The sequence below is a fragment of the Haliaeetus leucocephalus genome, unplaced genomic scaffold (genome assembly GCF_000737465.1).
Source record: "Haliaeetus leucocephalus isolate CR32 unplaced genomic scaffold, Haliaeetus_leucocephalus-4.0 Scaffold626, whole genome shotgun sequence".
Lineage (NCBI taxonomy): Eukaryota > Metazoa > Chordata > Aves > Accipitriformes > Accipitridae > Haliaeetus > Haliaeetus leucocephalus.
In genome coordinates, this window is record NW_010973062.1 from 1,903,474 (window position 1) to 1,920,200 (window position 16,727).

The window sequence follows — 16,727 nt, forward strand, 5'->3', positions numbered from 1 at the left end:
AGTAACAATCTAAATCAAAGTCAGTTTTAAAAGAAAACCCAGATCTCGTTAACTCTAATAAATAAGCCACATTACTGTTCAGCCTGTCATATTGCTTAAAATTCCATTTTGCTTAATTTTATTCCAACAGTGGTGTTGAGTTGATGTGCTAATGCTTTATTTAAGATATATGTATATAGTAAATTGTCTAAAGCTGGGACGGCTCACAGAAATTTTTTATTTCAGTTTCAGGATAAGAATAGCAGCTAAGACGACAATTATGATATCCATCGTATTAGTCAGCCTCCAGACTGAAACACAAAACTTGGAAAAACAAACAGCACTTCAATGTGCATCAATTCTAACTCTCTTATGTTTACTTACTTCATTGAAGTGAACATCTTGCATTCCAACATCCTCCATCATTGAAGCTTCTTCATCTATATTAGGTGTGATTACCCTGAAAGCAGTACAACCTTGCCTAAACATCCCTGTCATTGAAAAAGAAAAATAGACAAATTTACTTTTTTCCACCAGAATAACTGTTGTGGCTTAACCCCAGACAGCAACTAAGTCCCACGCAGCCACTCACTCACTTCCCCCCCACCCAGTGGGATGGGGGAGAGAATCAGAAGGTAAAAGGTAAAACCTGTGGGTTGAAATAAGAACAGTTTAATAGAACAAAAGGGAAGAAACTAACAATAATAACAATAATAAAATGACAATACTAATAAAAGGATTGGAACACACAAAACAAGTGATGCACAGTGCAATTGCTCATCACTTGCTGACCGATGTCCAGTTAGTTCCCGAGCAGCGATTCATCCCCCAGGCCAACTCCCCCAGTTTATATACTGGACATGACATCACATGGTATGGAATACCCCTTTGGCCAGTTTGGGTCAGCTGCCCTGGCTGTGTCCCCTCCCAACTTCTTGTGCACCTCCAGCCTTCTTGCTGGCTGGGCATGAGAAGCTGAAAAATCCTTGGCTTAGTATAAACGCTACTTAGCAACAACTGAAAACATCAGCGCGTTATCAACATTCTTCTCATACTAAATCCAAAACATAACGCTATACCAGCTACTAGAAAGAAAATTAACTCTATCCCAGCCGAAACCAGGACAATAATATTAGGTCATTTTGCGATGCTAGATAAAGCAGAAGCCATGTTTAAATATACATACCTCCAAATTAATAAATAAAAAATAAATCCCACCTCCCAGTGCGTGATTAAAATATTAGACCTCACGTTACTCTGTAAGTATAAATAGGTTTTAAAAAAATCACAAATGTTAATATCTGGACTCTGACCTACCAAAATAAATAGCGTCTGAATCTTCCTAAATTAAACCTGTGTCTAATCTACCCCACCCTAAGTCTAAGGTAATCAAGGTAACTTCTACAGTATTTAATTAAACTGGTGTGAAGTCATGCTGGAACTGTGTACTCTAACAGGCCCTGGCATATCAGCCTCCCCAGTCTGAACAATATGAATAGACTGACATCAACCATACAAAATGATCAAAGGATGGCAAACCAGATTATTCAGCTGTATATACAGAAAGTCAGTCTATAAGCAAGAAAAAACCCCCAGCAATCTAACTTTCTTTACTGAAGTATTTGGCAAAAATGGGGTTTAGAATGTTCTAATGTGAAACCTGCCTCTTTTACCCATTCTGTTTAGCTCTTTTTTATTATATCAGATTGCTGAACTAAGAAATCGGGGGGGTTGGCCAAAAACTGTATTAATTAAAGCCTCAAGAGCAATCAGTAAATACTACAGAAGCACAAGGACTTGCACATATTTATTTCACAGCTCATTCCTACAAAGATTCTTTCTGCTCAGGTGGGAGTCTGACCACCAGAGGTTTTACTGAATGACTGCTTCAAATGCATGGTTTTGTTTTGCTCCTGGAAATACCACAGACAGAAGTTTGACCCTCTATATTACTAAGAGGAAATAACTTTTATGAGAGTAGACAAAAATAGCAGATCACCCAAAGGAATCACAAATTGATACAGATTACCACTAGTTATCAGTTAGCTGTTATCAGGCTTCCAAGAGGACATAGTAACTTTGACAACCAACTTAGTTTCAGATTTGGTCTCAGAGAAGCTTCTGAAATCATTGGGGCAGGGAGGATAGCCTATACACTACACAAGTATCTGGCAAGAGGCACAAAAGGAAGAGAGAAAAGGCATCTGCTTCATTTTGAACTGTCATGCAAAAGCAAAGGAAAAAGCTGCGAATGTGAATTGGCCTACAAAACCAAAAGACTAGCTCAATGTCATGATCAGTCTTAACAGTTTTCTGAAACTTTCTTCTAGAGATCTGTTTTTCTTAATAAAAGCCATATAAGCTTTTATTTTCTCAAACCCCTAGCTGGGAACTCTTCTGACCCTATAAATGAAAGATAGTTTCCTACCCTATCTCAAGGGTCATCAGAAACCCGCTTTTACAGACAGCTGCTAGCAGAGAACACCAAGACAGGTGAAGCATTCTGAGCACTACTACCACTGACTCAGCATCTAAAAATTTGTATGAATTTATTTTGACTTCTCTGGCAATGCCAGGTTTCCCTATATGCAGTGAAAGACTACTTGTTGAACAAGAATATTTACTGATAAGTTTGCTTTAGAAAGGGTCTGACTTCAGCTATTAGCAGCTCTGGTGCAAAATAATAATTTTTACTTTCCTAAAAATTTTACTTTAGCTTCATCTGAAATGCTGCCACTTAGATATGTAAGTATACTCTTAAATATTTGAGTATGCTATCTGGTTAGGTCAGAATTTCTTCCTTGGTAAACACTGAAATGCCTACAACTTCCTCCGAGAAACTATTGTCATTATAGCTTAGGAAAAGCAAAATATAAACATTAAAGATTTCAAAATCGTACCTTTTCTTGTGAGATATTCTGCAACCAGTGCTGCTACATGGACATAGCACATTGCTGCCTAAAACAGAAACAATAACAATCTTATAAATTACAATTATAATGGAACTACTGAAAACAAGGTATATAAGAAGAGCCCTAGCCTGAGATTATTTCTTTGGTTTTCCTTTTTGCTGCTTTGCAGGAGATGCCCTATGACCAGTGTAAGAATTCTCCAGTTCATTTATGCAAAACAGTAACTGTGCAAGAGCACTCACTCCTTTATCAGAGCATTGAGGAGCACAGACAGCAGTACACAATCTGAGAGTGACCACGGATCACAAATTACAAGGTAGGAATGCCATGCTATAATAAAAATAGGCAAATCTCTTTTGGGGATGTATTTTAAGTGTTATGTGAAACAAAAGAGCTATTAGTTGTTCTACTCAACATTTGGTGGTTCTTTTGCTAACCTGTTTTGTCTGCCTTTTGGCTCCAGACCAAGAAAAACATAGAAAAAAACTGGTGACAGACCATGTGAAAGCAGCAAAAGAAAAAGAGAAGAAATCTGACCTACGAATGGAATTTGAAGGAATTTGGTTGGTGTTGTCTGGAAAACAGAAGAAAAAGGGCGACAGAGTAGTCTTCAAATATTTAAGGTGTTTCATGAAGTTGACACTGATCACTTTTCTCCACAGAAAGAAGGAAAGAAAGATTCAAGATCCTTCTTTTACTAAAAAGGTTTAGGCTTACAGCAAAGTGTTATTCTAACTGTAATTCTCAATTGAACAGTTCATATATGGAAGCTGCAGAACCTCAGACACTGGAGGTGAAGGAAAAAGGTAAGTGTCTGTCAGAAATTCTCTCTAATTCACACTCTGCATGGCATTGGGCTTGGTGGTTTACAGAGGTCCCCATCGAGTCATACAGTCAGAGATTCTAAGTTTTTAATAAAACAAATTAAAAACAGACCTGAAAAGGACTACAAGGGCTTGTCTTCTGAAAGAGCTGAAGTTGTTTCTTTCAAAATGCAAGCTAATAACAGAGCACTGTATATGCGTTCTGTGTTGCTACCATACAGAAGAAAAGAATTCTAGTACTAAGACATAAGATAGCAGCTACTATTTCTTGGAGATGTTTACTTGCTTACATGATGCTAAGTTTAACAGATATGTTTATGAAATTCAATGATGTCATGCAATGTGATTTACTTTTGGATGCAACAAACTTCCAGAAAGAGACAAAATTCATTCTGTATGCTGATAAAACACTTACATCAAGAGATATAAAAATCCCCACTCCAAAATCTCCTTTTTGCTAGAATTAAATATTTTAACAGCACAGTGAAATTGGAGAGCTTCCTTTTTTCAAACAAAAAGATTGTGATATATCAATTTTAAGAAAATTAGGACTTTTTTAGTAAGCAGTCTGGAATAGAATCAAGCCAAGTCTGTAAAGGCAGCTGGAGAGGAATTCAAAGAGTGGCTTTAAGTGTTCTAGCAACTGATAACAAAGATATTTTTAAGTAGGAGGTCTGTGTCTTCCATGGTTCGCATTGAGCATTCCTGGCTTAGTAGCATATCAGCTACCGTAGTTAAACATACAGCTTACATTAGTAATCAGAAATGACTTACAGATGTACTTGGATAGGAAAAAACCTACCAGCCATTAAAACTAATCTACTAACAATTCAAAATTTATTAAAAATGCTTATTATATTACACACTAACAACAACATATAGTACATTCCATTTCAAGAAAGATAAGCTTAAGCTTATTACGAAGCTAAAACTAGTTTGATTTTTTTTCTCTTACCTCTGAAAGATCTCCATTTTTAACATGGATCCTTGCCATGCTGTCTAACCATGTCTTCCTTAGTTCAGGTGTACTAGCATAAGACTTTGCCAAACTGTACTGGAGGTCTACAAGCATTTCTGGATCATTTTCATGCTCCTTCATCTGAGCTGTAGCCATCAGTACTGTACGAATCCGTTTTGTTAAATCCTTAACATCAGAAGGGAATGTAGTGTGCTAAAACATAGAAAAGTTAGGTTAACTACTACCTTTTTCTATTCTTTGCATAATAAAAAGTCGAAACATAATTGTAAAAGATGCAATGAAAGAGTTTTCAAGCATGCTTCTACAGTATGGAAAGAAGAATAAAAACAGACCTTTATAATTCTGTCATTATTGGCACAATTATTGATGATGGAAAGAGACTGCTGAAATCTAGTTCCTCCGATTCCAACAACATCAGCAATTAACTGGCTTACTGAAATAATAACCTTGACAGAAACAAATATCTTGTTAGTGCATATTTCATGAAATTCCCTTGAGATGTTACCTATGAAGCAATTACAAAGGAAGTTTTGTTCTCTTTAATTGAAAGATTTTTCCCTTAAGTAAAATCCTATTTGTTTTTTTTTTGTTTGTTTGTTTTTAAAGTTACTTGTACAATAACATAGGCAAGAAAAAACAGGCTTGTGTAAATTTAATGCACACACATTCTCTGCTCTAAAGACTGATTCCTAGGTGAAGTAGCCCGAGATCATAAAAGTAGTAATCTATTGTTCCCAGCTTTGTCAGAACACAGTATTTTCTACGTATTTGTTTTATTTTAGACTTTTACATGCTTGTTGCTGCATTCTTTTCATCTTCAGATACAACAGGATATGCCATTTAACAATCAAAATAACATCTACAAAACAGAACATTTGCTACTGACCAATAAAAATTATTTCCTACGAAACACAGGGCCATCCAATTGTTTCTAAGTATCTCCCTATACTGAACATACTTTTATTATCATCTTCTCACTCTTAGAATAGTACCAGCCTTGCTCGAACCCAAAATAACTTCTTTTATGTCTTTATCTGACAGGGCTTTGCACAGTGGTATGCAACTGTGCATCTACAAATACAACATTTAAAAAATGAAAAATAAAGTATACTAACTTGTAGATGTGTCCTAACAAAAGACTTCTTCCCTGTGTAATCAAAATTATTTCTCATTAAGAAGTACAGTAACTGTGAAGCTTCAGTACGAATTGAACTCAGTTTGGAATTACAATACTTCAGAATTTCATAGCACAGTGCAGAACACATATCAGCTCTACCTTCATAAAATGTAGAAGGAAACTGAGGAAAAAGTAGAAAAGAAAGAAGTTATTCATTAAAACTAGCTTCAGTTCTTGATAAAATAAGCATATCAAGAAAAATACAAATCTATTAATATTCCAAAACTATGGAAAAAGAGACAGTTATAGTAGTTCATGACACAAAATGGTTTTTACAGCAATTCAAAGGACAAGTATTCCACGCTGTTAGGATCAGATCAGTCCTTATTCACCAACTTTAATTTGGGATTTTAGTTGTTAAATTTTTACATAATATATTGTTAACTAAAGAACTGGATAAGTACTTGTAGATTAATTATTTTTAGACTTCTTACCTTAAATATAAGGGCCCTTAAAGCAATGAAGACATTTTTCAATGCCGTTTCAGACTGATTCTTTTGAAGGAAGCAGAGGTATACATCAAATACTTTCTTCATCAGTGGATTATGTCCGTGATCAGTTAGTAGCTGATTCTTTAAATTGATAGTGAGAATTTAGGAGTTTTATACGGTGATACATTTATACTATTCTAAGAACATACACAGATCATGCAAAAGCAGGAAATAAAAAAAAAATAATCTGCATAGTATTACCAAGATGTTTAATAATAAAAACATATCTGAATTTTAATTAGCTATTTCTAACACTTCATTAATCTTGCTTATAAAGGAAGTGTTGGCTTCTGAATAGACTTAGAGAATACAACTGTTTTTAACAGCTGTTAATTAAATCAATTACTATTAACAGTTCTTTGAGAGGCACACTCAAAGTATTAACACATTTTAGTTACGCCGGCTTTAGCAGCTCAGACAGTGGAATTTTCTCACAGCAGTACCTCCTACTACAGTGCTCTCAAAACACTCCCCCCAAACGACTGAGCATATGCACTAGGTTCCTATAGGACTCTAGGATGAAATGACAAGGTCTCTCCTCTTACAAAACACCAAAATGGGTTAATCAATTCAGGGACTGCTCAATGCAGTCCAGGGAGTCCAGAACTGAGAGGACCATGTTAAGTATTGCTCCCTCGGACTCCACTGGCCCTCCAACATGATCCTAACTAGGTCTTGCACCTTCTGCAACTCCCCTCTGCACACTCCACTCTTCCTTGTCATTACTATATACAGGCATCCAAACGGTATGCTGCAAGGCAGCTACATCACGATCTCAAATAAGTTTTAAGGTAATATTAATGCAAAGAATCTAGTTTAACAAACTTTTTAAAAAGATTCTTGAGCCCCAGTATAGACCTGGGCTTTTGTAGCATGCCTTAAGCTCTCTCAAACACGGAAGAGATGTCTAGCTGCAGATGTCTTCTTTTCTATTCATGGAGACACAGAAGAAATTTTTCAGGCTAAAGAATTTCAGCATAGCCCTAGGCATTTCAGGTGTTCCTCAATATTAAAAAATTGAAGGAGGCAGTCCTCCATTAAAAGCCATTCTGACAATGTGACTTCCAGACCAAAAGAACTCAGTGTGGTTTCAAGCTTTGTGGATGAATAGATACAAATGCTCCCAGGAGACCAAAGATCTCCAAATGCTATGCAGTGAAGCCACGGCCAGGCCATTTTAGAGGAAGCTAGACATAAATGGTTCAATATAAGCCTGTCAGCCTATTTGGTCATAGGAAAAAGTTTTATCTCTTGGAACAGTATACAGATGTTTGTAGATGACCCAAACCTAAACACCTAACTGCAAGTTCTAAAAGATGGTAAGGCTTACTACTTCCAGATTTATAGCAAAATAATGAAACATTGTCTTACAAACCCCTATCCTTATGAGGAAATTGATATAACAAGCTTTCTTCAGATGTCCCAACATCAGAGGTAGGTGGTTCACTAAAACCACCTAGAGTAGTAGGAGTTCACACAGAATCAGTTAAAATTCTACCAAGAAGCAGACGTAACTTGTGATTCACCTGCTGTAATAGATAACAAAGCTCTGGATCCCCACTAGTGAAAGATGATTGTGGTGAAAAGAAGTTGTCTGGCCTTTTGGGAATTAATTAGCATATTATATAGAAGAAGCAGATTGGTATTAGTAATCTAGTGGCCTTCTACGATGGAGTGACTGCATCAGTGGACAAAGGAAGAGCTATCCATCTGGACTTCTGTAAGGCTTTGATGTGGTTCCCCACAACATTCTTGCCACTAAAACAGAAACATATGGGTTTGAAGAATGGACTGTTGGAAGGATAAGGAATTGGCTGGGTGGCCACATCCAAAGAGTTACACTCAGTGGCTCGGTGTCCAAGTGGAAACCAGTGATAAGTGGTGTCCCTCAAGGGTCCGTATTGGGACCAGTACTATTTAATATTTTCATCGGTGACATAGACAGTGGGATGGAGTGCACCCTCAGCAAGTTTTCAGATGACACCCAGCCGAGTGGTGCAGTTGAATTGCTAGAGGCTTCCCTGTAGCCTGCCATCCAGAAGGACCTTGACAGGCTTGAGAAGAGGGCCTGTGTGAACGTCATGAAGTTCAACAAGGCCAAGTGCAAGGTCCTGCATGTGGGTCGGGGCAATCTCTAGTATCAGTACAGGCTGGGGGATGAATGGATTGAGAGCAGCCCTGAGGAGAAGGACTTGGGGATGTAGATTGATGAAAAATTGGACATCAGTCAGCAATGTGTGCTCACAGCCCAGAAAGCCAACCGCATCCTGGGCTGCATAACAAGAAGCATGGCCAGCAGGTCGAGGGAGGCGATTCTCCTCCTCTACTCTGCTCTGGTGAGACCCCACATGTGTACCGCATACAGCTCTGTGGCCCCCAGTATATGAACGACACGTACATGTTAGAGCAGGTCCACAGGAGAGCTATGAAAAAGGCCGGAGGGCTGCAACACTTCTCCTACGAAGAAAGGCTGAGAAAGTTGGGAGGAGAAAAGGCTCTGGGGAGACCTCGTTGCAGCCTTTCAATATATAAAAGGTGCTTATATGAAAGATGGAGAGACACTTTTTTTTTTTTACCAAAGCCTGTAGTGACAGGGCAAGGGGAAACAGTTTTAAACTAAAAGAAGGTAGGTTCAGATTGGACATAAGGAGGAATTTTTTTTGCAATGAGGGTGGTGAGACCCTGGAACAGGTTGCCCAAGGAAGTTGTGGACGCCCCATCATTGGCAGCATTCAAGATCACGCTGGACAGGGCTTTGAGCAACGTGATCTAGTGAAAGAACATGTCCCTGTCCATGGCAGGGGGGTTGGAGCTAGATGATCTTTAAAAGCCCTTTCCAACCCAAACCATTCTATGGTTTTATGTATTTTAGGTGCAGTTGATTGAGTAGAAGCTCCCGATTCTCCCACCTGTTCTGTTTGCATCTTGCAGATTACTCTGCTATACTCTTACCTACTTCCTCAACATACTACATACAGATAACCTTGAAGGACTGTCATTCTAAGCGTGATGGGCAGCTGTTAACTAGAAGATTAACGTCCATTCTTCTTTAAATCTTTAAAACTACGTATCTTCATTTTCATTTCTGTCATGAAGTCTGTGGACAGAACTGGTTCTAAACTCTAATTAAATTACTAATAAAAAGAATCTCATTATAAATAAGCTATGTTTTCGTAACTAGATTAAAGGTAAGACACTAAATTTGAATCTTCAAGCAAGGATCTGGATACACTGCTCTAATTAGGGGAGAAACAAAGTAGAGCTATCATGTCTCCTTTTTATAGCTTCACCTTTAATGTTTGGAAAAGCTCAAAAAAACCAGACAGGAGGGGTATGCAAGTGGGCATGCTATAAAAAGATTCCACAGGAGAGCTACAGTAACTGATACAACTAAAAAGAAGTCTTATTAGTGGACAATATGAAATAAAGTTACATAAAAGGAACACACACAAATTACTGTTAATTAATGAGTGACTTAATATAAGAAGTTGCCACGTTCAATGTAAAAGTCTGATAGTCTCCAATCATGAATTATGGTTTTGCCATACACTAGACCTTTCACCCCACATGGCCTTTAAAAGACAGTTTTACCACTAATATTAGGTAGACACTAAAGTTTCTAGAAATATTTTTAGGAAGTTAGGATGAGGAGGGAGCTTTTCCCACAGATTCCTGCTGATCAGTAAGGAGTCTGTGTGCAATGTATAACTGAAGCCAAAGCATTTTGCTGTGAGAGGTTATCCACTTCAACATGACACAATAATGAAATAAAATGCTAGAAATGCTAAAAATATAATGCTGTATTACTGGATTATAAAATACAAATATAATTTTAAAAATATATTTTTAAAAATATTTTTTTAAAAATATTTTTTCTGAAAGATTATTATGGGAGATGTTAACACCAAGTCAAGAACAAACCTTAAAAGCCATTGTGAATAATGACAGAGTATCCAGAATTGTAAGGCAAACTTCAGTCGCAATATTTGCTTCAAGTAAAGACTGGTGAAGAACATCTGCATCTGAATGGCCATAGCCTACAGAAATTCCAAATGAAGTGTAAGTGCTGGATATACTCATTTGAATGTTTTTTATTTCCAAAAGACTTGCTGAACTAGGAAAAGATTAACAACTAAAAAGCCTGACAGAAGTTAGTATTCAATACAGAAAAAAAATTAATATGGATTTAAACATTTTTCGGATATGTGCATATAATTATTCTAACATAATCTGCACAAGATCATAAAATACATTAAGTACAAATGTCAACAGTAGAAGCATTAAACAGCAGTTAAACCAAAAAATGTCTGAAGTTTCATATATATGTGTATGTATGTACACACATGTGTATATATATAAATGTACACCGTTATATATACACATATATATTCTTACAGTAAGTACTGCAGTAGAATGGAGTTACAGCTGAAAATATGTATTGGTAATTTAGCGATGTTATAATGATCTCAAAGTCAATCATAAGTCAACCATTATAAAAATACAAAACACTAAGAGTTGAGGAATACAATCATATACTTATATGCTGCTGAAGACCCAAGTAATTAATTCTGCTCTGTGGCAACACCATGCAATAACTCCATATTTAATCAAAACATTTTATTGCTTCTAGCTCCATACTGTATTTAAATAATTTAAAAATATATCCTGCTTCAGCACTGGTTATAATACATTGTTTATGTTCCCTAACATTGATCTTTAAGAACCAGATTGACAAATGTGCCCTGGTTGCTTTATAAAAATTTGGTCTGGATCATGTTTATATGTTAGATTTACCATCAACTTAGCATCACTAAATCAATGACAAGCATGACAAACTTGTTGAGACCAAGAAAAGAACAGAAGAAGTGAGATATTCTTTTATAATGACACTTAGCTACTTCTTTCCGCACCTTCTTACTTCCCTGGCTGAACTACGCATACATATCCATAACCACCAATTTCTTTGGATTTATACATTCTTTCTGTTAGGGAGTATACACCTTTTTCCTATCATCTTTTGCATTCTCTCTGCCTCCACCTCTTTCTCCTCCCATGTGTTTTCTTTGTGGTTTCAGTCCAGCTACATCCTTTACCCTCTGTAATGACGGAAAGAAACAACTGGCATTTGGAAGCAAGTTTTAACTCAACAGCCATTTGGCAAATATTTTTCTTTTGGTAAAAGTGTTCTTTTCCTTAAAGATATTCAAAGAAAAATCTTTTTTCATAGCAATCACCTTTGGGTGACCAGAAATCTTTAAGTTAGCCTGTGGTTTCAGTAATGTTGAAGATATCAAGACATGACAACTCTTTTGAGAACTGCATTGAGGACAGGGGAAATATTCTTTAAAGAAAAAATTTGTTTGCTCTTCCAGGTAAGACGAAAGGTGCAAGGTTTATTATAAATACCAAGTAAAAACTGTAGTCAATGGACAGGATTCCAAACAGTTAAAATTTTGTTCTTCACATAAATAATTTGGAAAAAACAAATAAATAGGTCATTGATTGTTTACTCTGCATTATTACTAGAGACAAAAGTTTTGGGCAGGATGTAAACTTAAAGGAATCTGGTTGAGTTAAAAGACTGATTTAGCAGTACTTTTTCCATATGCATGCTAAAAACTATCCTTGTTTCAATTTGCTAGTATTTTAGAGAATCTAAGACTGTATTCTTCACGTATAACTAACATACTGGATTCTATTTTTCACATGTAACTTAAAACGAAACTGTGGAACTACAATTACCACATGCAACACTGACATCTGCCTGGCCACGCACATGAACATGCACCCATACATTCACACTAGTGCAGAGTAACTGGATTTAAAACTGTCTAAGAACACTGAAAATGGAATAGTATCTAATGACTATGAATTCGGCAATGATCATATACTGCTATTACAGATCAGGATATATCTCTTGTATTTCAGTATGTTTGAGTGTCACTATTCTACTGAGCATCCTCCTCTCCTCCAGCCCCAACAATACACATAAATCTACATTCTTGCAGTTTGTATTGAAAGGCTCTAGAAATTTGAACAAAGGGCCTAATTTCTTTTATAATTAAGCACAAAACTATGTTGAAATTCCTCAGAGATGTGAAATATCACTTACACCATTACTTCAGTTCTATTTCGTGCTTAAATGATCATAAAGGGAGAAATTAAGTTTATAATTTACATTTATAGACAACAATCATGCCAAGGAATCACGATTTTAGAAACAAGTAAAGCAACGATTTCCACCAGATACATCCTTCCTGGATGTACCCCATACAGGATACCTACAAGATTCATTCAAGTTCCAAGAACTACTTTGTATACACGATACAGGCAGACTGACAACTAAACAAAACTAAAAGTTAGACAACAACAAGACCAAAGATATAAAAATCAACTTCACATTTGACATGGCTTTTACAGCAACATATTTTCACTTTATAAAACCTTGGTCAATACAAGGTGTAATATCCTGATATTCATTGAATGTCCAACATTAAAAAAACCCAAACATTATCACTTTACACAGTTATCTAAATGAGACACCTTCCTTCATAATTTTCTTCAGATGGAAAAGAAAAAGAAAGTTTCTTTTTACATAAGCATGCATTTATTAAAATCTTTCAGCTCACTGGTTCCTAAAAATCAGTAAACTTTGTCAAGTTCTGGAAGTATGAAATCTCTTTGCACAGGGCCCAGAAACAGCCATGTTATTTATTTCCCAGAGATTTTTTTTTTTAAAAAAACAGTCTTTATCTACAAAGTATTTTACCTTACTGAATGTGTAGTCACATAGTGTAAAAGCTCTTTCTTTTGTGTATCAAAAACATCTAGAAATGATTATGATACAGCAGTAGCAGACTCATTACAAGAGAAAAAAAGTAATTTGCACAGCTATATAGTTTTCTGACATTTTTTAAATCAAAGGATTGCATTTCTTAAATTTGAACAGGCATGATAATGCATTTACAGAGAGGTTTGGTGGCTTTTTTTTTTTTCACTAGACTATGTGGTAAGTCTTGTGCAATTAAGCTAACTGTTGCTTTATGTTACAGATAATGAGCCAAAAGATTTTAAGGGACAGTTAGATATGCTTTGGGAAATAAAAGGATGAACACAGTGAACAGACAGTTAACTCAAATAATTGCTTTACTGCACACAATTCTTTTCAGTACCAGTGTTGTATTTTACTGGATTAGTCAACCAGTTTCACTGTTTTTTGAAGCTAAAAATTGAAAAATGGTGCTTCAGAATACTTTACATACAGTATATTTTGCAATTTAAGAGCAGCGTGTTTAAAAAGACAGGCTACAAGCAGATTTAGTTTTCAATACAGCAGTCTTATACAAGCTGACTTCAACCTGATTAAATCTTACCATTGTCTACAGAAATTCCAAGAATACTTGATATCTTTCTCACACTGAAAACAGAAAAATCACTGCATTATTGGACGCTTTTTCACTTCTAGACAAACCAAATCATGGCCCTCACAATCTCTGTAGAAATTCTAAGAAACTTATTTCTCCTTAGGGGATGTCAAAACATGGAGATATGGTCAGATTGCATATTTTTACTTTTAGACTAATCATTTATAAGACCAAGTGGGGGAAATAAAATGAAACTTAATAAAGCACACAGGAAAAAAAAGTAAACTTTGTAACTGTGTGCAGCACAAAGTTGAAGTGCATATAATTAAAAAAAAAATTAAAATACAATTGTAAAATACACTGTAGTTAACCATGCTCCATGTTATGGCATCAGGCCAGCTTTGATTGTTCTATCATAAAGCAGGGAACAGACCATCGACTGATTCCAGCTATTCGTTAGACCTAGAACAATAAAAGTCATTGAAATGCACTGGTGTGGCTCTGGGACCTGTCTCTGGTGTTGTGGTACTGGTTGAGGATGACAAATGTTATCATGTCATGTCATGAGACTTACTGTGGTTAAAAGTGAGAGAGTTATCCAGGCTGCTCAGCTGCTGCAATCTGGCATGCATCATTCCTGTTCTGTTACGGGAAACAGGCAATGTCTGAGATTTTCGATCATGAACTATGGATCCCAACCCCTCCTGGTTCCTGCAAGATGGGTGAAATGGGATAGAAGCAAAAGTTAGACATGTCAAACCGCAGCAAGACAGGAAGTGTTAGTTAAGCACATGAAGTTTTATAGAAAGAATTACAATGCAACCTATTTACTGTTTTATTTATAAAACAAAAATAGGTAGTTTAAAAAAAAGCATCACAGCAAACTCTTTCTTAAAACCTCAAAGCATGAAAGCAAAAGCACACAAGCAGTTGCTCTTGAAGTGCTAAATTTACTTCAGAGCTTTTGGAAACATAAATATTTGAGAACATAAATATTCTGAAAATATTCAGAACCCAAAACCAAATCCTCTATTTTGATTGTAAAAATTTTAGAAAAAAGTTAGAAGGACACACAGTGGTAAAATTAGAAAGCATACATGCAACAGGAGAGCAGGAATTAACGGGTATTATCATGTACATCTTACCCAAGCAGGAAGGGAGAAGAGCCATATACTTTGTTAAACTTGCAGCAATCAAGTGAAGAAAACAGAAAAGTGATCTGTGTTAGCAATCAGTACAGGCTAACTTCCTATTGTGTACCACCACCAGAGCTGATGAAAAATGAAAACCAGTGCTTGAATTACAGAATTCCCTGTTCCCTTTCATTCTCTGTCATTTGTGTATTTTAAGAGTACGTGCATTGATTGTGATATACTTCAGTGTAATGACATTGTGAAAGACTAGAAAGCTACATTTACTGGGAAAATGCAGTACCTCTGCAGAACACCAGATGATTTCTATAGCTTAACGTTTTTAGCGTTAACATGCAGTACACAGACTAGGTGATCAGTAAACAAAAAGGAAGTGTGGTAGTCTTCTCTACAAACTAGTCAAATTAGTTTGAAGAATTTTTACAAAAAGCCTGAAAATTGCAGACTCCTCTAAACCCAGAGTTTGAAATACATTTAAACACAAAGGTTACAATCAAAACCTTAAGAAAACCAGATTTATTTTGGCCTTTGGTCTTTTTAGGGTGTGTGAACAGAGATGAGATGTTTTTCTGAAAAACCTCCAATGAGATAGTTGTTTGTTGTTTGTAGAAAGAGATTCACATACCATTAAATCTAAATTAAACCCCCAAAAAGCTAACATTTTAGTTAGAATGCTTTACCATCCAAAGTCAGCAACAACTGCGTTCAAGAAGGCCAGTATTTCAACCCCACGGGTTTAATTATAACAGTATTATAATGTCAACCACAGTGTAAGGCCTAAACAAGTTGCTATATTTTACTCTATTAAAAAACTACTTTGCATTAAAAACCACATTAATGCAAAGATATTCAAATAATTTAGTATGTGTTTCTGACTCCCACAGATTTTTCCTAATGAGCCTTCAGTGGGAATGTACAGGTATCTAATGGTACTTCAGACTTCAAATTGAAAAACAGCAGCATTGGAATGTTCACTACTTACCTTCCAGCAAAAACACTATATATAAAATTTCTAAAACATTTCAATTGACATGGTTTTATGGCCAAGCAAATAAACAAAACAAATCATACAATTTCTTCCCCAAAGACACTATTTCAAGAAAAAAATGCTGTAAAAGACAGCATTTAAGGGGTGGATTTTGAAGTAATTGATAATAAACACAACACACACATTCTGAAACAGATACCCGACTTTCAGACAGGATACAGATTTGTTAATATAATAACTGGTTACTTACTTCAAAATGTTGTGTATCATTTCACAATAACTGTTCTACTCATGCAATTTATTTGTAATAGAGATTCAAGGCATATTGTACACACTATTATTCTTAGTGAACAAGACAGCAAAATTTAAATTCCACACAGTACCTGGCTATGTATCGTTTTCCCATGTACTGGAACTGATGTAAGCATACTCTGCAGAGAACACATAAGTCAGAGAAGCAACACTTGAAACAATCTCTTCTAGATTTATGTACGCTGGAATTATTCAACTATTTCTTTATTCCTCCCACCCTTAAAATCCCCTTCCAGTCCCAACGCCAAGAAAAGGTAAACATGGCTCTTCTGAAATGAATCACAGATGTTGCTGTTTTGGGCAAATGGGGATTAATAGCAAAAAGGTTCATCAGGCTGCTTCCAGAGCAGACCCGTCTCAACACTCTGAATCACAACAGCTAGTGTGAGCCTAACAGTGACAACAAAGAAGGGCCAAATGGTGAAAAAACAAAACACCCCAGAAAACTGTAAACAGTGAATTCAAGTGCTTCATCTTGTATAGATTTTTAGTATTTATAGAGAAGAAACATTTAGCCTCAACTATCACAGACAAAATTTCATTATGTGAA

General features: G+C 36.0%; 1 protein-coding gene across 1 annotated transcript in view; it reads right to left on the minus strand.

Moving 5' to 3' along the window:
- DOCK9 (dedicator of cytokinesis 9) overlaps positions 1-16,727 on the minus strand; it is a 106,032-nt gene that overhangs the window by 16,725 nt on the left and 72,580 nt on the right. Inside the window, exons 37-45 of the mRNA XM_010578292.1 lie at positions 16,249-16,296; positions 14,301-14,437; positions 10,284-10,399; positions 6,306-6,443; positions 5,810-5,992; positions 5,027-5,140; positions 4,671-4,886; positions 2,880-2,937; positions 364-470 (exon numbers count right to left, since the gene is read on the minus strand). Coding sequence (XP_010576594.1) covers positions 364-470; positions 2,880-2,937; positions 4,671-4,886; positions 5,027-5,140; positions 5,810-5,992; positions 6,306-6,443; positions 10,284-10,399; positions 14,301-14,437; positions 16,249-16,296 — 1,117 coding nt within the window. The remainder of the gene's footprint in view (positions 1-363; positions 471-2,879; positions 2,938-4,670; positions 4,887-5,026; positions 5,141-5,809; positions 5,993-6,305; positions 6,444-10,283; positions 10,400-14,300; positions 14,438-16,248; positions 16,297-16,727) is intronic.